General features: G+C 34.0%; 1 protein-coding gene across 3 annotated transcripts in view; it reads right to left on the bottom strand.

The window, feature by feature from the left end:
• Nucleotides 1–333: 333 nt before the first annotated feature.
• Nucleotides 334–24,329, bottom strand: part of LOC118749213 (ubiquitin-conjugating enzyme E2-22 kDa) — a 250,815-nt gene continuing 226,819 nt past the window's right edge. For all 3 annotated transcript variants that reach the window (XM_036484001.1, XM_036483999.1, XM_036484000.1), the window contains exons 5-6: nucleotides 640–803; nucleotides 334–576 (exon numbers count right to left, since the gene is read on the bottom strand). In XM_036484001.1, the coding sequence (XP_036339894.1) occupies nucleotides 440–576; nucleotides 640–803 (301 nt within the window). In that variant the 3' untranslated portion in view covers nucleotides 334–439. The remainder of the gene's footprint in view (nucleotides 577–639; nucleotides 804–24,329) is intronic.

The following is a 24,329-nucleotide window of genomic DNA, read 5'->3' as shown; positions in this document are numbered from 1 at the left end:
AGAATCTTTTCTCCCTGTTATCGATCAACTCATCGCATAGATCTGCATACGAAGCCGTTGATGAAAGATTTGGTTTTTAGCTGAGATCAGAATATTTTTGTTAACAAAAAATCTCGTAAAATTTCTCTAAGTTAAGAAAGTTAAAAGTACTTGTGAGTAAGCAGAATTATAAACTTATAATAAACATAGTAAAACAATTATACGAATATTTTGCCAAGATTTTAATAATTAAAAAGAAATTGAGGGCCTCACCAACTATTGGTTCTAAATGCGGCTCTGGCCACGTATTAATTTTGGTCTTATTCCACCTGTTTGAGTAATAATAAAGCCGGATTTTTCAATCATATGGGTAATTATTTTTTAAATAAATATCAAACTTCGCTAAACAATATTTTTGACAATTTCTTATTTCTCAGAAAATTCTTAGTTAAAAAAGAAGCTAACTAAATAAGCTCTCGGTCGCTTTTTCCAAATCCCAATTTTCTTTTGACAAAACAGCCCGCGCGTCATGTTCATCAATTCCCATATCTTTCAAGCGTTGAATTTTTGTATCACACTCAGTAAAATTGTGTGGACCTTTAAAAGAGACAAATGTTGTGAAACCTCACATATAAGTTTTCAACAAACAATATTAGTTACCTCCAGCGTAGACATTTGTCCAATGCTTAGCTGTCATTAGAAACAGCTGATATTTGTCTTTATATTGATAAGCGACCACTGCGTCCTGTGGATCATCCGGCTCTGCAGCAGCTAGTAAAGCTTGAAGCGACAGTAAAACGGTACGTAAAGTCATTGCAGCGGCCCTGAAGCAGTTTTAAAATATTTATTATGGTTAATACATGCATTTATATAGCAAAGTATATTAAAAAAACTGAAAGTAATGACATTTGTTTCGATACCTTTATTTGACATTTGCCAGTAGCAACATCATATACTTGTGTGCATTAGGTCGGTCCGAAACAGTAAAGTCGGAATTTCAATGCCGCCAACCCCTAGGATTGTTCTACACCGAAAAAAATATACCCCTATATGTTTTATTTTCAAATCAAAAAATATTTAGGGCGTGCTAGAAGCGCTCAAAGTTTTCCATGTATTTTATATGCGGAAAAAAACTTTTCGTACAAATGGAATACAATTCTTGGAAATCAATATTTTTCGATACGAAAACTGTAGCTTTCTTCAGGATACTTCCAATATTAATATCGAATTATTTATTTAACCATTTTTAAACACTAAAGATTTTTTATTGGAAATTTCCAATATTTATTTTAGAAAAAATATATGTCAATGATTAATTTATAACTAACTGGTTTATATAGAGGGCAAAATGTTTTCGATTCAATTTTTTTTTGTGTATATAATTAGAAAATTTAGGGTTTAAGAAAGTATAAGTTTTGTGGTATCCTTTACAACGATACCAATTTTTTCAAAATCGGTTTGTAATTTTTTTATTTAAAATATTTTTTTTTTTAAAAAAGGTATTTTTTCTTTTAAGTGCTTTTTCTCAAATTTTTATATACGAAGTTTACAACGATAAAAAATTAAAAAAAATCGGTTAATTTTTTTGTAATTTTTTTTGCAAAAAAAGGTATTTTTTTCCTTTTAAGGGTTTTTTCTGAAATTTTTATATACGAAGTATCAGAAGAACGAAGGTTTGATTGCGTTTAACACGATATACATTTTTTTAAAATCGGCTAGTAATTTTTTTATTTAAAATATTTTTTTATAAAAAAGAGGTATTTTTTCATTTTAAATGTTTTTTCTCAAATTTTTACATACTCAGTATACAAACATGTATATCAGAAAAATGGGGGTTTAATCATGTTTACAACGATACGAATTAACTTTTCGAAGACCCGACCTTTGAGCCCTCATAGCACCTGTAATATAAGCTTGCACTAAAAAAGTTATATACCATTTAAATAAGAACAAAAGGCGGACTACGTCCATATTCTTAGTTTTTGGGCTATCTACATATAATAATAAAAAAAGTATTTGTTTACCTATTTCGAACTTCGAAGGCCCATATCTCGATTTGGGAGGCTAACTTCGAAAAACGGAGAAATTACTTTTTTACCTATGACTCAATCTCTTAAAAAAAATGCCCAGCCGAGTGCTGTACCAAGTGTAATGATTCCAGTATCTTCATTTATGTAGTATATTTTGTTACTATCAAGATATTATAAGGAAAAGTGTAAAACTTTTTTTTATCTAAATCTAATAAAGTTATAAGGACGAAATTCAAGGATGTGCTAGTTAACATATTAGTCCTTGACATATATTTTTTAAAGCTTTAAAAGGACATTTTCAACACTTATTCGTCCTGGTGCACCAAAAATTAATTTTTTTTTCAATTCTACAGAATTTTTCCTTTTAATTGACGTCAGAGAGAAAAATTAAAAACGCAGTAATACCATATTTGGTTCTTAGATTTGTGAATATATTGATTTTTTCGTGTGTTTTAAAAATTTTTGGTTTTTGTTGCACGGTGTTATCATCATTTTTGCTTGCTTTTGATTGGTCTACATGTGTTTACATTTCTTTCTGTTTTGACATTCTAGGTTTCTCAAGCAACAATAAACTACATGGCAGGGTTGGGTTTGCTCTAATGCTATTACCTGTTTAAATGCCTTGGTCCCCCCATTGCATTTTCTGGTTTTTGGCGGACCTATAAAATATAGTTGCTATGGAAAAATGGAAAAAGAGACAATTAGATATTATTACTGGGAATCTCTTGAAGAGAAACAGTTTTCCGATCGAAAAATATTGATTTTCAAAAATTCTACACCATTTCTACGAAAAGTGTTTTTTCCCCACATAAAATATATGGAAAACGTTGAGCGTTTTGGGCACTCCAAAATTTTTTTATATTGCAAAACAAAGAAAAAATGGTTATATTTTTTCGATATAGAACAATCCTAGGAGGTGGCGGCATTAAAATTTCGACTTTACTTTTTCTCATGCATTTTTGGACCACCCTAGTGTACATACATACCATGGTGAAATAAGCAGGTGAAGTAATAAAACAGATTCGGCTATCTTATAAAAAATGTTAAAATTTTTAAGTTTTCGAAATAGATCAAATCAATAAAAATTCTTTCTCCTCGCTTGTATTACTTCACCTGGTATAATTTCACCATGTGTTCATACATACATACATATTTACATATAAAGAATTAAAAAAACAAAGGAACGGTTGTATTAATAAAAATGTCAGACCCTTGCACATTATACAGAGCTATCCACAATCAGGGAGGAGGGGGTGGGAAGGGGTGAGTCGGGGGTGTTTTACCCGGGCCTGGAGTTTTTGAGGAGGCCCGGTTTTCGAACCGGTATCGGATTTGTTTCCGATTGTTGGTGATCTGCATTCCGATAATCGGTTATTATTTCCGATTTCGCCTTGTTTTACATTTCGATCCACTTCTAATCGGAATTCTATGGGAAATTTGATGTTCTGCATTCCGAGTATCGGAAATTTTTTATCGGAAATATTCCGATCAAGCAAAAGCCAGTGGAATAGAAAAAGAACAAAACTAAAAACAAAAATATAAATGTAAATGATCAAAGGAAAATTTTAATATTTAGCGAACAACGAAAAATGTAAGTAAACGAATTAAAATTGACAATTAATATAACGAAAAAAAAAATAAAATAAAAACAAATTAAACTGCGACAGCTTGAGTTGGAATCGAATTGAAAATAGTAAGAAGTCTTAAAACGTTATTTTTTGCGTAAATTGTTTATTGTTTAATTACAAAACTCGTTATTAATTATTTTGATTGAAATGCGTGTTTTATAGACCGTGGCTATGAATTTATATACGGTGTCAACAGAAAAGGTTCCAGAGCATATCCGGCATCGCCCAATAACCACGAATGGCGATCACCATCTCGATACTTAATCCCCAGTTAAACATCGTTACCAACATCACTAACTCCATGCGCATAACATTGTGTCGGTAACGTCGGCAATGGTACGGTGCTCCTTCCCAAAGCGATGTTGGTCCATTCGCTTTGCTCCCAGGAATGGAACTGTTTGCGTACATAAGGCTGCAAGTCACCCAAAATCTTGAGGAGTGCAAGAGAGCTGTAAAATATAAAATTATACTTTGAAACAGGGTTGTTGCGAATATTCGAATTCGCATTTGCAACCGCGGAGCTTCCGCATTAATTTTAACATTCGCATTCGCTTTCACATTCGCAATAATCAATGCGGAGCTTTTGCGAATGCGAATGTTGTGCAAGTACACCGATAAAACGTATACCTATATGGCAAAGAAACTTACAAATTTTAGCCAATATTTTTGCCTGTGGTCGTGGGAGTATTTGTGTAACAAAAGTGATCAAATGTCATATTTATCAACTTTGATAAAAATGTTTTTAAACATATTAGTGCGATTCATAAGACGTCGCAAAGTGGCATTTTTGGCGAAATGGCAATGTTGCGAACAAAGTTGTATGAACGACCTATCGCAACTCCGGATTGCAAATGTAAAATTAAAAAAAAATGCCGCGCGTTAGAGAAAAATAAAAATTTTTACAATTATATTTCGAAGCAGATTTAACTGATGTACTTTTTTGAAGTATTTGAAGACAATAAAAAAGCGTGTGTTTCGCGACTTTGACTTTGCAATGATTGCCACCTCAAATACTATGGCAATGCTGTGTCGCAAGGAGGCAAATTATGCGACAAATGCGACATTTGCAACAACTTTGCGAGGTTTCATGAATCCCACTATTATTTCCTATGCTACATAACCGAGCTATCAATGGGTTCCCACTTCTACTTGACCTTTGACGTACGTCAAAGAGAACATAGTAATTTTAATGATATATTTTTCCTTTAAATACCTGCGTTGGTTTCTTTCTTTATTAAGATTTTTTTTGAACCAATCTTAAAAAACTACTGGACACAAAAGAAGAAAGTGTGCACTGTAATTATTAACCAAATTTTCGTGATTTGCTTTTGATGTTACATATATTCGTTTCGTATAATTTCAAATGGGGCTCTTTGGGGAATTTATTTTTAGCAAAAATTCTAAAAACAGAAATTTTGTTTACTTGTTGGGCAATATTTTTTTTATAGGGATATACATTGGATCCTTGGCTAAAAACTTCTGTGGTAAAACTGCCCATTCTTTGCGAAATTATCAATGTCTGGCTATAAAGAGAATCGGTGCTCAAATAATTAAAAAGCATTTAATTAGATAAGAATTACGTAACTATCTGAGATTTAAATGCTAATAAAAAACGGGGTGCTTTTATTAAAAAAATAACAATATTCTGATCCGATTCGGCTGGCAGCCACGACTTTGAAAACACAATTTTGTTCAAAATTTTCATTCCTGGAAAATAAATTATTATTTTAATAAATTATTATTTTCCATATCCACCTACATATACGCTATAAGCACACATTTTTCAAACCAGTCGCAGAGAAAGTATTAAAAATGAATAACAAAAACTAAAATCGAAAAACGCTGATAAAGTTACAGATTTCCCAAATTTTGAAACAGCCAAAGGAATGAGAATGAAGATTTTTTTTTAAAAGCTTTAGAAAAACCTGACACATCTGGTTTGGCTTGTAAGCGCTGTTTAAACATTGATCTCGCCATTATGCTAGATTCCAATTGCTTCTTAAATATACCTGACATCCGCATTCGCATCCGCACAGCGGATGTTAGCTGTTCGATATTCGCATCCGCGGATGTCTGAAATTCCACATTCGCAACATCCCTACTTTGAAATAGCAAAAGAGAATACAGTTGTTTGCATACTACTTACGCAGAGTCCGGTAATTATGTATATTGGATTGCTGCGATCGCGCAAAATTGTTTCTCACTTTTTCATTTGTTTGCTGCTCATTATTGAGCAAACAGCCAATAAAACCATTGAACTCAGTTTAGTTTTCACTTTTTAATTTCTTCAAATGAATTTTGACACTTCAGAACGCAATTAACAAGTTGGAGGTTTGTTAATTTATTTCTACAATCGGATTCGTTATTAACTTCGAAACAAAAGTTCCGATCGGATTGTGGAACATCATTTAAATTCCGAGACGGAATTGAATTCCGATTCCGATGCGATTCCGACTCGGATTGCAGATCAGGGCTGATAATAGTGGTATTCGGTGGAGTGCAATAAGGCCCGGAGAAATAACGCACATGGCCTTTATTTCCCAAAAAAGCGAAATAAAGGCCATGGGCGTTATTTCCATTTCGAAGGGGAAATAGCGGTCACCAATAAAAGGCAATAAAGCCCGCGGGCTTTATTTCCTTTGCGAAAGAGCAATAATAGCCGCGGGCTTTATTTCCCAAAGGAAAGGAAATAACGCCTGCTTGATTTATTTCATAAAAAAGGAAATAAAGCCTGTGAGCAGTATTTTCTCTGGCTTTATTTTACTGAACCATTCCAATTATGTATATAGTCATACATTTGCATAAAATGACACGTATTTTAAACGAATTGCTTTCTATTTTTGCATACAGTGTAGTTCTGCGTTAAATTCCCTTCTGCAGTATACGCATAAAATTGAACGGTATTTTTGCCAATAACTGATAAGTGAATTATTGTAAATTAAAGGTTAATTGTTACTGTTTTTTTAGCCTTTAATGGCATGCGCATATTTGTTCTCAGCGTCTTAGGGTTTTCAGTGGTGGCGTCGCGTCGCCTGATGGCGCCAACGCGGACCGCCGCGGTTGAACGCCAACAGGCTTGTTTCGCCCCCCCCCCCTGCCCCCCTCGCCATTACACCGGAAAATTGATTTGTTTATATACTTACATTATTTAAATGCTCTATATGAATGTACGATGAGGAGTTTGGGTTGTTTGTGTACCCACCCCGCAGAAATACTGTAGTGATGTGGATGACGCACGGGTTGTTTTAACTGAGAAGGCGACTGTGATATCAAGACACATACCGCCCGCCAACCGGAAGAAAATCCGCCATTCATTTTAAACTTTGCACAGATTGCTTTGCATAGCCCAGTAGACGTACTATTCTAAATGATAATACAAGCATTTTGTGTCCAATTTGCCGTAAAATAATTCGACAATCGACGAAAGTATTTATTTAACTTTTTACTTTTTCATATTCCTATTTTTTTGTTGAAAATTTGAATTATTTAACTTTTATACGCATGTACATACATACATACATATGTATTAAATATGTGCATTGAAATTTGTTAATTTCAATTTGTTCGTATAATAAAGGAAAACAAATATTTAATTCAATGTTCATATTAGTTAGTTTTTATTTAGAACAGGGGGTTTTTGGATGTACATATTCTAAAATGGAGACAAGAGCCACAATAAATATATATCGAAAGGGAAATAATGCCCACCGGCAAAAGGCAATAGGCCCGCGGGCTTAATTTCTTATTCGAAAAGGCAATAACGCCCGCGGGCTTTATTTATTTTTTTTAGGAAATAAAACCCATGGGCGTTATTGTGTTGTACCGTGGTATTCACCAAAGTTAGCAAGTGGCCTGGCAGTATAGCAAAAGAGCAGACTAGCTCAAGCAACGATTCTTGTCCAGGCCACTTGCTCAATTTGGTGAATACCATTTATATGTATTTTGCTTAGATAATATATTTCATTATTTAATATATAAATTCTAACAAATGTGAAAGCGCACTTGTAGGAGCGCACCAGCATTGATATTTTAAGCATAATTGTACGTTTTTCAGTACAATTATTTTTAAAAAGTATAAAAGTACAATTAGCCGATTTTAAGTACAATTTCACCATCAAAACTACTTTTTGTATTAAACGCTCAAATCTCTGCTAGCACTTTAATTCTTAATCCGTTTACATTTAAGTAAATGGACATACCTATATTTCATATTGCTACAAAACGAAATTGTGAATTGTAATTTTGTGAATACTAATATAAGTGTTGTGCGTTGTGGTGATTGCGATTTTTTATCACCGGCGGGTGAAATATCCCTCACCGCTATTTATTTTGAAAAAATCTTTGGAAATGCAATTTACCTGCTGAAATTAAAGTAATTGAGCAATTCGTAAAAAATATATATAAATTTCATGCGTTGAAATTAAAAAATTCTATTGTGGATTTCCATTTTATCGATAGTGATCTTATTTTATGTGATTTATTTTCATTAGCATAACCTGACCTATCTAGTGTGTAACGAACCCGGTTTATCCGGTTGGGTTCCCCTTTCTAAACCTTTAAATAAGAACGCGAATAATTTCCTACTGTGTCGCTTATTTATTTAACTATTCAGCTGGCAGCGATGTCACGACATACCATATAAATTCTACTTGGTAGCGTTTTCACGTCACATCAATGTAACGTATGTCTTTCAAATCGTTTTCACGTCACACCATATAACTAAACTACCTACTAAGGAACTTAGTTTTCACAATCGTTGCTTAGCCGTTCCAATAAGCGTTTGCACGATCGACTTGTTCGTTCCCAAGAATGTGTCCGCTTATTAGAGCGTCCGTCTACGGGAGCCTTCACTATATGTATATATGTATTTCAACTTCAGGTATGTATGTATATAAATACAATTTAGTTCGGCATGCATACACGCATGTATGTATATGTAATAATAAAAAATTCAACAATATAATTAAACATAAATTGTGAAGGCCGTGAGTCTATGTACTTGGGGTCTGCAACGCTTACAAAACTTCTTGTTGCTCCCGTATCAAACGACGCTATTACTGCTCTGCCATCAACTGTTGCTTTGGCGATTACTCGCTCTTCCGCTTGCTCGTCGCGAATGGGGTCCTTGGCCGTTTCCCTGCCTCCGCGGCAACAGTCTGATGTGCGAATGTTCCGCCGACCACACGTATAACAGAATTGCTGGATATTGTTGCGACATTCGTAGGCGAAATTTCCGTCTTCGCCGCACCGTCTTCGCCGCACCGTCTACACGCCGTTCGTGGATTTACTCGGCTAGATTCTTCTGTTTTACGTTGTTGTCCCGTCGGCGGTGCATAATCGCCTCCATTGTGCCGTCTCGTTGGTATCGAATACCTCTCTTTCCGCTGCTCCTCGCGGAAAGTGTACTTGCGCTCTTCATTTTGTATCGGGGTTATTGCGCGGAGCAATGCTCGTTGCGACTCGTCCTCTGCTACAATATACTCGTAGTCTTCGGCCAGACTTACCAACTCTCCAGGAGTGTCGAACTCAGTTTGTTGTATATATAGCTGGTATAGCTGGAGCTCGCCGCCGTACAGTCGGAATGACGCATTGGCCCTTGTAGCGCCAGTACATAGTCCATAAGTGGCTCTCTGGCCCTCACAGTGGTCCGCATTATAAGACGCTCTATATTCGTTATTTCGTGGCCGATTTTCAATTTTATTTATTTTTTCATTAATCATAACACAATTCTTAACAATCTTTTTGCTGTCGATTGTTAAATTACTTGTTTGTTTAGACAATATTTAGGGTCAATTTTGGCAGTATGTCAATACAATTCAAAAAGTAGTATTTACACTTTAAAACCACAAGTTTACTCAATAAAATTATTCATGAAATTAAATTTTCTATTGTAGTTGTTTTCCATTTTTTATCCAACGCACATAGAAACATTCAGTCATTCTTAATTTTGTCATCAGATGGCAAATTTTTACGGTTTGAAAGAAATAAGCACAAAATAATTTTCTAATGGTGATTTCATTTCTAACAAAAAATGTCGCCTTTTGATTGCCTCTTTCTCTTTTTGTGTTCGATTCTAAATTAAAGGCAAAGGGTCAGAAAATTTTGTGTTCATTCTTCAAATGCCACACTCTTGTAAGGCAAAAAAGGAACCTTTTCTGCCATTTGAGGCTTTGTCAGGCGAGATGGTTGCCCTGACATATGGTTGCTTAAAACCATAATATGATGAAATGCGTGAGCTGGACAAGGACAAGAAAGCAAAAACATGCCTTCTCAAATGTTCAGTGTAACATCAAACACATTTTGCGACGGGCAAGGGCAACATTTTTTGGTAGAAACGAAATCACCATGAGATCTAATATGTATGTATGTATGTACATTAGACTGCATCACTCCCCATACAAAAAAAATATCAGAACTATTTTTCCATTGGAATTATAAAATCTATTATATTTTAAGACGTCCACAAAAATATTTGGGAAAAATATTAAGATTTAAGTGAGCTGGACCGATTTGAAAATACCTCCAAAAATGTATTTTTTTATGAATAAAAATAGTTTCTAAAAGATTTTTTTTTGAAAAAACTCCCTCAAATGACAAAACGGTTTAAGCTTAAAAAATTTGCATAAAAATATTAAAAAAACTGTGAACGGAATCGTAATGATGAGATTTTTGATGCTGTTTTTTAACTTTTTTCAAAGATTGGTATAAGAAAAACTTGAATAACTGAACCTAAACTCTCCCGATTTAGACTTAAGAGGTGTCATTGGAAAGGTATTTTCTCCCTCTTTTTATTTATTTGCTAATAAACTCATTCAAAGGATGAAAGAGAAAGGTAGGATGAACGAACGTCATTCAAAAGTTGAACTTCTTTTCTTCACAGAAATAAAAACAGTGTGAAAATACCTTTCTACTGAGATCCCATAAGTCTAAATCAGAATAGTTTTGGCCCAATTATTCAAGTTTTTAGTAACGATTCCGTTGAAAAATTTTTTAAATATTTTTATGCAGATTTTTTAAGCTTAATCTGTTTTGTCGTCTGACGGGACTTTTTTCAAAAAGTTCTTTAAGAAACTATTTTTATTCATAAAAAACTCCATTTTTGGAGGTATTTTCAAATCGGTCCAGCTCACTTAAATCTTAATATTTTCCGAAATATTTTGGTGGACGTCTTAAAATATAATAGATTTTGTAATCCTGGCGGAAAAACCGCAACTTTTTTTGTTGATGCAGTCTAATGTACATATATATTTTTCAGTCGATTTAATTCTTCACACTTCAAAAATTTTAAATGATAAATTTGTCACAAGGCTTCCGAGTTGTCAGAATCTTCTGGTTCTGAGCTTTCTACCAGGAAACGTCGTCCCAAAACGCGATTGGTATGTTCTAAAAAATTAAATTGATGTAAAATATTTTTAAAATACTTAAAATTTTTATTTTAAAATAATTACCGGCAGAGATCGAATCCATATTAAAATAAATTATTTCTCTCAGTAATGTGAAACCTATTAGATTGCCAAAGTTTTCCAGCAAAGAAACATACAAAAAATTGGGAAAATAGCGTTTTGAAACCGTATCACACAGCGATCGAAACAAGCAGCAAGAAACACGTTTTTGGCAATTAAATCCGCCAGTAACTCGCTACTCTGTTTTACAAAACATTGAATTGATATGTTACTGCAGTATTACAAAAGTTTTCTTTTCTTTACGAAAAAAAAATTAAATAACAGTATATTGCTTTACCTAGCCCCATTATTTTTTTTTTGAGTTCTGGAATAATTATTGAAATGTCACTTCACTTCTGGTTCCTCTACACGTAACAAGAATGAAAATTTATGTTTTTACAAACTTGCTTTTTGACCGCATGCGCTTATGTGTTTTTACCATTCTGGACCACTGTACGTCCTTCAAGGTTTAGATAAAAATTATGTAAACCTATCAGTAGTACTGAAATCTACTTAAAAAAAATCATAGCTCTCAATAGTGTTAAAACATTATTCTTCATATGTTTGACGTACTATAGCGGTCACGTAAATTACAATTTGCGAATGGGAAGGCAAATGAATGTAAACAAAACCTACGTCCATATACTTTAAATAAGTCCATTTTTACCCTCAATGCACAGATTTAGTGTGCAAAACTGTGCAAAAAAAAGATGCACTCCATCAAAGTTCACGATAAATCTATATATAAAAAAAACGAGGGGAAAAGGCGAAGATTTGAAGACTTATTAAATGCAGACCGAAGCAAGCCCCTCAATATAAAAATTATTTTCTTAAAATATGTACTTCGACAATTAGAATTCAGTAGTAACATGTAGTAATCTGTACCAGGGATGTTGCGAATGTGGAATTTTAGACATCCGCGGATGCGGATGTTTGAACGCTAACATCCGCGGATGCGGATGCGAATGCGGATGTCAAGTATTTTTATACCCGAACGCACTTGTGCACAAGGGTATTATAACTTTGTTCACATAACGGTTGTTTGTAACAGGCAAAAGGAATCGAAATAGATATAGACAAATGTATACATAAATGATCAGAATGAAAAGAGAAATCGATTAAGCGGTGACTGTCTCTCCGTCCGTCCGTCTGTGCACACGATAACTCGAGTACAAATTGAGATATCTTAACGAAACTTTGTACGTGCACTTCTTTTGAGCGTAGACGGATGGTGTTGAAAATAGGCAAAATCGGACAATAACCGCGCCTACCTCCCATATAACTACGGTGATCATAAATATATTTTGAAAATGCAGGACAATTTTTCAAAAAATTTACCTACATATAATTGCGTAGTATAAAAATAACAAAAATATACTACATATATACATTCCTCGTCATTTGAATAGCGCACCCTTTTTTTGATTTTCTACCATACAAAGTATGCTTGACAAAATTTTTATATGGAAGAAAATGCGCAGCACCGTCAACAAAAAGCCAATGTCGCACCTATGTTTCTTTTTTTTTTAATTTTCAAAAATTTTTTAAATTGGATGTAGACGTAGAATAGGCTTTAATTTTTTTAAAAAGTTAATGAATATTAAACAAACAAAAGAAAAACTGTACGTACTAAGTATGAAAAGGATGCGCTATTCAAATAACGAAGAGCGTATATTTCTTAATTATTAATCCAATTTTAAACTTTAAACATAAATCACGTTTGCTTCATTGGTATTAATCTTTTAGTAATGAATATTTACAAAATTATAAAAGGCATATTACATATTACTTTACACGAAATATGAACCTCTTTAAAGTAAATTTTTTAGGCAAACTTAGAAGTGTTTTCGAGATTTGTTCGAAAAACGTATTTTTAGTACTTTTTCAATTATTCCTCAATATCTCATGAAACGACCAACAGTTCGAAAGGTATTGATTGGCTCTTTGGAAAATATATATTTTTTGTGGAGATTGTGTTCCGTAACATCTACATTTCTCATCAGATTTTCATTTACTGTAAAAAGAAAATGATTGAAATTTCAATTTTTCGATTTTGGTCGCTTGTAACACTAATAATTTTCATCAAAATCGGCAAAGTAATATATTTTTGTACAGTCCGTAGGTCGCTTATGTTGATTACATAATTTTTTCATGAGATATTGACGAATAGGTTCGAAGGTGACAGGTAATAAGATCAACGGAAATAAGGTCAATTGACTTTATTTCCCACCCTGGTGCGAAATAAAGTCAATTGACATTATTACCTTTTTAAAAACGAAATAAAATCCACTGACATCATTTCGCTTTCAAACATTAAATTTGCTTAGCTTCCCGGCGGCCCGCGTCAGCGCGCCACACCGCGCGCTCCGCGTACCCCTCGCGAACGGCGCGCACACCACATCACGCTACGCCGCGGCCACCCCGGCCCCCCTTCCCCGTCTCCCTCCGTGCTGTAATGCAGGTAGATTTATTTTTTGTATACCTTGAAATAAAATTTGTATATATTTTAAACATCGAGGGCTTATATTCAATAAAATACCCTCTATCTGCACACTTTTCACAAAGATGAAATTCTGATATAAAAATCCACCTAAGCTTTAACTGTCATCAACGATATTAATGCTACCTTATATAACGACAGGTAATAAGTCCCAGATGGTTTCTAAAATCACAAATTAGTTTTTGTGCAAATTTAGGGTATTAATAAATTCAAGCCCTCGATATTTCACATTTTTATATTTGTAAGTTATTGGAAGCAGGGATGCCAACTTGGCTCACGGCCATTTGTCCCTATTTTACTTTAAATGACACTCAATTTTTCAATTTGGCACAAAGTGCCAAAATGGCACTTTTGTAAAAAAATAACATTTCAATACATTTTTGTGACATCCTTTGCGTGCACTTCTTTTTCTTAACTAAAATTTTCTAATTTATAAAGGCTATTCAACTGGTTTATCTTATTTTATGATTGCACTTTTGTTTGGAAAATGTAGCTTTATTTTATTGCTAAATGTGAATGATTAAAAGGGAATGACACCTTTTTTGGCACTTTTATTTTTCTGGTTGGCACACTTTGGCACTTTTTTATCCTCAATATGGCACCTCATAACTAAGGATAGTTGCCAGCCCTGATTGGAAGATTTCTGCTGTGTTTTGGGGCAACAACTTATCTGCAATAAAAAAGCATTTAATTTGTGTTTCAAAAGTGTGTGAAAACCAATCAATTAACTTATATGATCTCGGTTCCGATATTAAATAATCAATAATTGTTTATACCCGCATTTTGGCACATTGGCTCGTTGAATCTGCCATCTAATAAATAGTGTCGTCATTCTCCTTAGGTGCTTTTAAATGATGTCGTCACAAATTGGTGACGGAGACATGAATACAGTGTAAGAAAATTCTTTTTCTATAATTGTTTCCTTATAGAAAAGTTGGTTTATTTTCCACCTTAGACATTCCGAATTCGTTCAAAATATGCTAATTTAAAACACAGAATTCTTTCAGTGTTCCTCCGGGGTTTTTGGACATGTACTGTTTCTTCAATTTAATAATGTTCGCTTTATTTTTGTGGAAACGAAACATGTTTTGCAAGCTATGGATCATTTCTACACTCTTTCTTCAAATATTTCTCGTATTCCAGCTGTGCGCAGGCGTTTAGTTTTTCGCATCGTGTTTTTACATATTCGTAACTTAAATTTTTTAATAAAATCAAATGGTGGTAGTTCATGATTGTGTGTGGATTAATATCACAACACTGAGGATTTGGCAATAACCTTTTTCATCTATTAAAAAACAACACTTACGGGGCAATGTTTATTGTAAGAACAACATTTTTTTCTATGAATCGATATACTTTAAGCATTGTTGACGCTATTTCCATTTGAATGAGGAAATAGCGTCAATGACTTTATTTCCAAATTTTTGTTGACTTTATTTCGCTTTTGAAAAGGTAATAATGTCAATTGACTTTATTTCGCACCAGGGTGGGAAATAAAGTCAATCGACCTTATTTCCATTGACCTTATTACCTGTCACCGGTTCGAAATGTACCAAAAACACGTTTTTCAAACACGTGTTTGAAAGGAAAATTGGCTTGGAAAATATTTTTTTTCTTAAGCGAATACCACAAAATTTTTGAACAGTGTTATCATATATTTGATGCTGGTCTTCAATTTCTCGTCATCCATTGTCCATAACCGTACAATATTTAGAACGCATTGACTAGTTGAACCTTCAACACCAGCTTACCCTTATGTAGTTATCAATTAGTTATCGACACTGCTTTTATTTCGATAAGGAAAAGCTAATCTTAAGATATCGAAGAAAATGCGGAAAAATGGCAGGACACTTGGAAAAAATCAGTACATTTTGGGGGTTTTCTGTTTTGAAAAACTACGCAGGACAGACCTTTAAATAACAGTACGGTCCTGCAAAAAACAGAACGGATGGTCACCGGACAAATAACGGTAGTTTTCAGAAATACGAAAACTGCGATATTTTAGTAACTACCGAAGCTTATTCACTCAAAATTGATATTTACAATCATTTTTAGGCGAAAAATAAGAATATTAAAAATTTTTGGAAAATGGGCGTAGCCACGCCCACTTATGATTACATGTGTATACCTTGGGAACCGTTCGATCAATGTGTACCATCTCGAGACGATTATTGTGGTTGCCACATAAAGACAAAACGTTGAAAGTTATCGAGATCGGACTAAAATTACACCCACTTTTTCATAACGGTAAATTACAGAAATGCTTGAAACTTCGATATTTCGAAATTTAAGGAAGCTAATTTTACCCAAACAATCCCTTGAAAAGAAATAACATTATTATTGAATTTTGGAAACTGGGCGTGATGCCGCTCACATATATCTATATAAGTTTATCTCATTATATCTAACTGCACGTTCTATCGAAGATGTTTGAAATAGGGGTAACCCCACCCCTGCTTACCATGTAGCGGTAGTTTTCGGAAAGGTGAAAAACTATATTGATTACTTGCGCCGGGTATTTAATGTTCGGCTCCGCCCGAACTTAGACTTTTTTACTTGTTAAGAAATAATTTAGGTGAGTAAATTAAATAAAAAATATAAATAAAAAATGTAAAGGTTAGTAATTTTTAATAATGTTTTTTTTAGTACTTGAATTTAAAAATTGGAACATTGTATCCAATAAAAAGTTTTTAAATGGTCGTAAATCAGGGCCACTAAATAACTGCTCGCTCGAGGCGACAAACTTGAAAAACTTGAAACTTGACAAAATTGTAAATTCTTTTCGATTGACGCTGCACGAGTCGAGAGGACTTTCAGTTATATTTATTGTTTTTTTTTTTATTGCGGATGCAATAATTCTTTTTTGAGAATTGCATCGGGCTGCAAATGTCGGATGTATCCTCCTGACTTTCATCTTCACAATCTAGTATCATGGCAAGATTGTTGTTTAAACACCGTTGTTTTCCAAAGAATTCTTCATTCTCATTCTTTTGGTTGTTTCTGAATTTGGAGAACCTGTTACGTCAAAAGCGTTGTTCGATTTTAGTTTTTGTAATTCATTTTTAATCCTTTCTTCTGTGACTGGCCAGATATCAGTGCACTTGCACAATATTCCGGGGACCGAAAATAACAGTTATTTTTTACCAGTTAAACTTGGCCTAATATTTTTTATTCCGAAATAAAAGTTTTTTCTGGATAATAAACAAACAGCTTATCAAAATTAACCAAATTTAATATCATGTGAAAGAGGACTTAAATAGCTTTTAAACAGAAATAACGAACGAAGGTTACCACCTCTATTTATATTTTTTTGTATATCATTTAATACAAAAGAAATTCATATACCTGACCCAAGGTTTGTTCTATGGTAATTAAATAACATTTTTTATTGAAATATTTTTCAATAGGTGGCTGTGCTCGTTTAGACATTTCAGATGTAAAGCTATTTAAGTCCTCTTTCATTTGATACCAAACTTGTTTAATTTGGATAAGCGGTTTGATTATCGTCCGGAAAGGACATTTAGTCGGGAATAACAAATATTTGGCCAAGTTTAACTCGTAAAAAAAATAACTGTAATTTCCTGTCCCTTCCATATTTGCATTCGCAAAAGATCCGCATTGAGTTTTGCGAATGCGAAAGCGAATGCCAATGTTAAAATTAATGCGGAAGCTCCGCGGTTGCGAATGCGAATATTCGCAACAACCCTGATCTGTACAAAATCATTAAACTACCATTTATCGCAATACCACGTAAGCTTCTCAAATATAATAACGAAAAATCAAAGCCGAAATATACTGCTCAGAAGAACCTTTTTCTTAGGGTGCTGGAAAAAAATTAATTGAAATGTCATTCACATCTGGTACCTGTAGGGTATCCCTCAATCAAGTATCAAGTGTCAAAATTAATTTTTTCGCATGTTCGATATTTGCGCGAGTTTTCAAGAATCCGGACCATTGTGGGCCGCTTAACACGCTGCCGTATCTCATCATCGAGTCTTTCAATTATCTTATTGCTAAGGAATGTTTTATCACTTGCACTGTTCTTAACTTCCAGGCTTTACCCTGTGTCTCTATCTTTTTATAGGTGTTCTTGCACTTTTGCTAGGAAGTTTTTTTCCAAATCACTTCACTTCACTTTTTTACCTCCTTTTTATTAGCTCGGGATGTAACTATGTAATATTGATGCGCCTAAAAGATGCAGCGATTTCTATTCTCAAGTTACATACTTGATGACAGTACGGATGGAAATTATAATAGCGAGGTTTTAGTTTTTTAAACTATAATTTTATTCCTATGAGTTCTCGTTATTGGACCTTATTTCATGCTGCCTCCTTTATTTATAAGGGCCCCAAGTTGGGCGTCATTTGTAACGCACCCGATTTATCCGGTATATAGCTGGGCTGTGGCTCAGTCGTATGTTGGGTTCTCCTATCTAAACCTTTAAATAATTTCCTCTGTGTCGCTTTTTTATTTAACTATTCAGCTGGCAACGTTTTCACGACATACCATATAACTACGGTGACCATCCGGCCTTTATATTAAAAGACAGTCCTTTATTTTAACCCCCTGTCCTTTATAATTTTTTTCAAAATAATGGACGCCATTTGTCCTTTATTTCCTAAACTGTCCTTTAAAAGGGCTGTGGATTTTGTAGAGGTAAATTTTTAAACAGAGAATATGAAAAAATGAAAATTTCCCTTATAAAATAAAATGAAAACTTTCTCCAGTTTGCTTCACAAATCGGTAATCTTTGTACAATCTATAAATCACGAATCATTTCTAATACTGATGGGGGAAATTTATATAATTGAAAAAATTTAGCAAATATTTAGGCATTTTCTTAGAAAAATGAATATACTTTGAGTAAAATTCATTGTTCACAGAAGCACAGGGAAAGTTGTGCCCAGGATCGTGTTGCACGCTGAGTTTACAGTTCCACTGAAAAAGAACAATAAACCGCCGCTGGCTTCGTCGTGTAGTATGAATTATGATAAACGCATTTTGTCAGCAAAGGAAATCGGTTAAAATCCGGTTACAGCGCCTTTCGAGAAGGGGAACTTGTACAATTAAATAATATAATTAACTGGTCAATTTTATCTAAACTACGATATGCTTGAGGTACTTGTATCATACCTACAAGTTGTATGTACGTTTTTCCAAATAATTTTGAAAAAATGTCCTTTTTTACGTTGGTTAATATGGTCACCGTACATATAACATATATCTTTCATAGCGTTTTCACGTCACACCAATATAACGTATGTCTTTGGCAGCGTTTGCACGTCACACCATATAACTAAACTACCTACTAAGCAACTTAGTAAATTAGAATAGTAAAATTGGTTTTGTTTGGTTACGGAAAATGAAGGTAATGCATTCACGGAAATGATGAAAAGTTCAATTAAGTTAAAAAAATTACACTTTTTGTCATTAAATTAATACAATTTTAAAATCTTAAATATCAACACTGGTATACATGCTAATGCAGTACGGTCCATGATTAATGTGACCACCTATTTCATAGCTGAAAGAAGCACAGAAACTGAAAACCAAAAATAGTAGGAAAGTAATGAGAAAATGTTAAAAGCAGAATGTACAAAAATGTTAACAGTGTACAAATTCAACAAATAAATTTTATTCATTAAAAATCTATACTATTTATTATTCTATGACAAGGCGCTTATTCCCAGCGATCTACTAATCATCAGAGACAAGTCATGTATAATGTGACCAACCTTACTTCTTTCGGAAGTACAGTACTTCTTTTTGAGCCGTTGTACTTCGTACTTCGAAGTACAGTCAAATGTACTTCTTTACAATGTTTTATACTACCCAAGGCACATTGAACAGGTAGTATCACTAGAGCACCTTATTTTATTTATTTATTTTTATTATTCGGCCTCTAAAATGTCAAATATTTTTAATTTCTTCTCACAAAAAATATAAATTGTCAAAATCTTTTTGCATGTGCAACCTTTTCCCCATACAAAACAAGCGATTGAAAAGGAATGTTTGGGACGTTCACCTGAAGATGCCTTTACATGAGGCGATTTTTGACTTGCTGTCTACTTTGAGGCAAGCGGTGTTTGAATCACAATTTACACGAGCGATTTTTCTTGAGAAATGTTGAATCGAATAGAAAATCGCCTCATGTATATGCAGCATTACTCCGCAGCACAAACGCTGATTAGTGGGCCTTTAAAAAATTTACTAAGAAAGAAAGTCTTTCCAAATTTAATTTTTACTCACAAACAGAGCATCTTTTGACACTTTAGATAAGACAAGCAACAACAAAATACACATACATGTTGTTTTTGCTCTAATACCTGTTTGATATGCCTTGGTACTACCTTTTAAATTAAATTTTCTTTAACTGTTCCGAAAAATTTCAAAAGGTTAGTCATCTCAGTTAAGAAAGGTACTCACAGAACACATAAATTATGACTTTCAATCAGTTCACTTCTATAGCTGACAAATTTCATTATAAATGGCAACTCAATCAAGAAAAATTAAAAGGTGTTAGAGAGTTTAAAACTTCTGTGGCGAATCTTACTTGCTACTGTGGATATTCAGAAACGAAAGTATCGATGCCATAGTAAACATTTTCTTATTCGGTCAACATATTAACCATTTCCTTATTAACTATCGTACAGTGCTTATTTTTTGGACACGAAAGTGCTTAATGCTTTAAGCGCCCTGAATATGGAGTAAAAAAGGACGCCCACAGCAACACCTTGAAAGAGCGTTTTCGGAGCACTCCGAATGTGGAGTAAAAAGGAACTCGAATGAGTGTTTTCGGAGCGCTCCAAAAAAAATTAGGCGAGAATGGAGTCAAAGTGTTTTTTTGTTATCTTGTTTTTTTATCTAGTCTGTGAATTGAAAAAGAAATTTTCAATCAAGAAATTGATAGTCGTTTCCGAATATTCCTGAAAAGGTGCACCGCAAAAAAAGCGGTGGACGTTATGGCAGTTTCAAATGCACTTACAGGCAAACAATAATGCATAATTACTTTTGTCTAACTTTAGAACTTTTCAGATGTATTTCATAGATCTGGAAAAGAATTTCATAGAGCGGGCGCAAAAAAGTTCCAAACCTAAAAGGAACGTATTTTAAACAAGATAAAAAATATTTGTTTGATTTACTTCAGGATTTTTCCGTTTTTATGTTTTTTAATGAATAATATGTAAATCATTTTTTAATTTAGAGTTTTTTCCATAAAAAGATGAAAACACTTTAATACTTATTAATTACTAGCTTTTACCCGCGGGTTTCACCCCACGTCTTTATACAAATATGAAAAATACTTTATGTAAAGATGTTATACTCTCTGCTCTAATTTTACTGTAGCCGTGATAGCAGCATATGGTAGGACAGCTGTATAGCTTGGGTGTTATGGAATGAAATGCAATAATATTTTTTTTGGCACTGCAGGTGTTTTTAAGATCTGCTTCAGTTGAAATCTGGCAGCACTCTACACAGCACAACTTTGTTATGGACTACTCGATCAGCCGTTTATGTAGTGTGCTGGTTTTGCTATCATTGTTTTTGATTACAGTTAATTTTCATATGCGTAACTTTAAAAATAAGTGATGTGGAGAGCAAAGAACTTCAGCAAAGAAAATTGATTTCGGACGATTTCATGCAAAATCGACACATCTCCCAATGTCGGTTAGTAAAATTGCTGAAAATTGGAAGGTCTACGGTTCAAAATGTATTGTCAAATATCAAGAAAAATAACAGCATTGAGAGAAAGGCGGAATCTGGCGGAAAATCAGGCAGTATAAATAAAATAGCGGAGAAGGATGTTCTAAGAACTTTGAAAAGTAATCCGAATATTTCTGAACGTTGTGTTGCACCTGGTGTGTTGTTCTGAGAGCGTGTATTGTTTTGGCCTGGTCTGGCAACAAGCCATTGTGCAAAAAGCGCAAGAGTTTTATACAGAAAATGGAATCAACATTGTACTAAAAGAGGCCAATCCTCCGAATCGCCCAGAGCTGCAAACGATCGAGCGTTATTGGGCCCATAAGAAATCAAAATTAGAAAAAAAAATAAAAATGCGCGGCTTCAAAAATAACGCAGTTCTGCAGAATGTGGCAAAAACAGGCTGAATCAATCAACGAAAGGGATGTCCAAGTATTAATGGCGGTTGTCATCTCTAAAGTACGGGTATTTTGGCGTGGAAGTTAATTCTAATAATATTTGTAAATCTTTCATTTAAATAGAAATAAAAGAAGGTTCTAAAAAAGTTTCGACTGAATTATTCACATTTAAATTAGTTTTTTTGCTATTTAATACCTGCCAGATTTCAACTGAAGCAGATCTTATTTAGGTCAAAATATCTCTAATAAATTATATAACAGAAGAATTACTATCTAATTTCCTACGAATAATAACTCTAATATGATTTCACAGCATTTTTTAATACTTCAAAGTATCTCTTAACATAAATGCATTTTCCAATACAATTATCATACATTTTATTTACAATAAAGTTTCGGGTTTTACTTTAAGGCATTCTTATTTATTGTCATTGCAAAAGCTAAGCAAATTGCAAACTGAGGTCTTTTAAATTCGAAAGGCATATCAAAAGGAATTAAAGGAGTCATGTGACTTGTGGTTTCGAAGTAATGGCTGACACAATTCCACGCCCACATTATGTGCCACGCCCCCATTTCCAAACTCATTTATATAAACCTTACTATAAGCACGTACCATTGATATGTTTGCATACCAAATTTCAATTTTATGTAACTTATGGTTCCGAAGTTATGGCTGATTAAAAATTCTACGACTATGAGATATGCGCCCCTCGCAAAATTTACACCATATTTGCAAACAAAACCATACCTATAACCTTCCCGGGGTAAAAACAAATAAGTGTGCAAAGTTTCGGGCGATTCCGTGTAGTGGTTCAAAAGTTATAAGGTAATAAACAAACAGACATTCACATTTATATATAGATAAACAAAATTAAGAACATTTTGAATAACTGTAAAGCCCCCTTTTCGGCATATTATCGGACTTCGCTGGTATGTTGGGAACAATATTTTTGAACAAGTTCATTTTTTTATTTTCAATTTTACATGTATGATTTTAAATGCTGGAAAACTTAAAAAAAAAATCATTGACGACGAAGATTCGCCACAGAATTGTTTAACTCTCTAACACGTTTTAATTTATCTTGGTTGAGTAGCCATCTATATATATTTAAATCACGGTGTCCTTTAACCCGATTCAACTGAATCGGTCTGGAACGATGGAATTTCCGATTAGACTATTTTGGGGTTGTGTTCCCGAGTTAGAATACGTGAAGTTCAAAATCGTGGCAAGTGCCGATTTAAAAAACGGTAACTTTTTCGATTTTCAGCCGACATTTTTGCATTAAGTATAGTATAAATAAGACTGCATATGAGTAATTTTTTAAATTTCGAGCCCTAACCGCCAAAATAACGTAAGCGACATTGTTTTTCAAAACTTTCTTTTTGATGCAGAAATATTCACGGAGCTCTAGATGCATTTCTGCATCAAAACGAAGATTTTTAAAAAACTTCGCTTACGTTATTTTGGCGGTTAGGGCTCGATATGTATACACATGTACATATACCCTGTGGGGAATTTCATAGTCGTCTATTACAATAGCCAACTTTTGGTCCACTTATAGCGGTTGTTGGGTTCGAATATACTAACTTTAAAGATATAATGGTTGCATGTATAACATAAGAGTTAATGTTCACGCACTTACAAGGGTTAACGTTAATTCACCACGAAGGAGTTAATAGCAAACGTCATTTGACATTTCTTATTCTCCTTCTTCGTTTATTAGTGTTTTTTCGGCTAATTGTTTTTCGCTCGTTAGCTTTTCTACCGCCTGCATATATCGTTCGCCCGCTTAGAATTTTCGCATAAAAATTGTAAAGTTTCTATTGAACAATTAAAGTAGATTGAATTAAATAGTAAATTAGTAAACCGCGACTTTTACTTGGAACTCTACAATCAACTCTAACAAGGAATCTTCTCGCAATCAACATTTGGGAAAACTCTGCAACATTTGCTGGTCCGGATATTCTCGAACCGCTCGTATAAGCGCAATTGTATGGAAATCAAGGTGTAGGTCACATTCACACCTACATACATACATACGTACGTACAAGAATCATAAATTTCATAACTCAAGGTGACTTTGGCTTGACCTCTGCAAATCGTTCGAAATACATGCGTTATTGTGACATTCTGCTGTCCTCTGATTTGTCCTCTACGAATTATCAGTTTTTTTTTACTTTGCATTACTTACAAATCTGCCGTGACTTTATTTTGCCCTCTGCAATCAACATAAAATATCGTTTATCTACAAACGACCCATAAAGCAAAACTAATAATGTCTTCTTCGGTAAAAACTCGCGACTCCGCACTAAATGCTATTAAAAGATACATGACAAAAAGCAAAGACGAAGCTTTTCTCATGGACGTCGACACTGTATCAAGCTATTTACAACTCCTTAACAAGCAATGGGTACGTTTCACTGCTGCTCAAGATGATGTTGAAACATCTTGTGGATCTGACAATGTGGAAGTACAGGAGAACGCTCGCATACAAGGTGAAACTTGGTATGCTGAAGCTTTAGCCAACTTCAAACGGGTTCAAAAGTGTAGGGCGGAACCGCCAACGCAGCCTGCAGCTACGTCAGCGTCTGTGTCTGCTGCTATACGTTTGCCCAAAATGGATTTACCAACCTTTTCGGGCGATTCCACG

The sequence above is a fragment of the Rhagoletis pomonella genome, unplaced genomic scaffold (genome assembly GCF_013731165.1).
Source record: "Rhagoletis pomonella isolate Grant_MI unplaced genomic scaffold, Rhpom_1.0 Rhpom_scaffold_00014, whole genome shotgun sequence".
Taxonomy (NCBI): Eukaryota; Metazoa; Arthropoda; class Insecta; order Diptera; family Tephritidae; genus Rhagoletis; species Rhagoletis pomonella.
The sequence above is the reverse complement of the archived record's forward strand: the minus strand, read 5'-3'. Positions and strand labels throughout refer to the sequence as shown.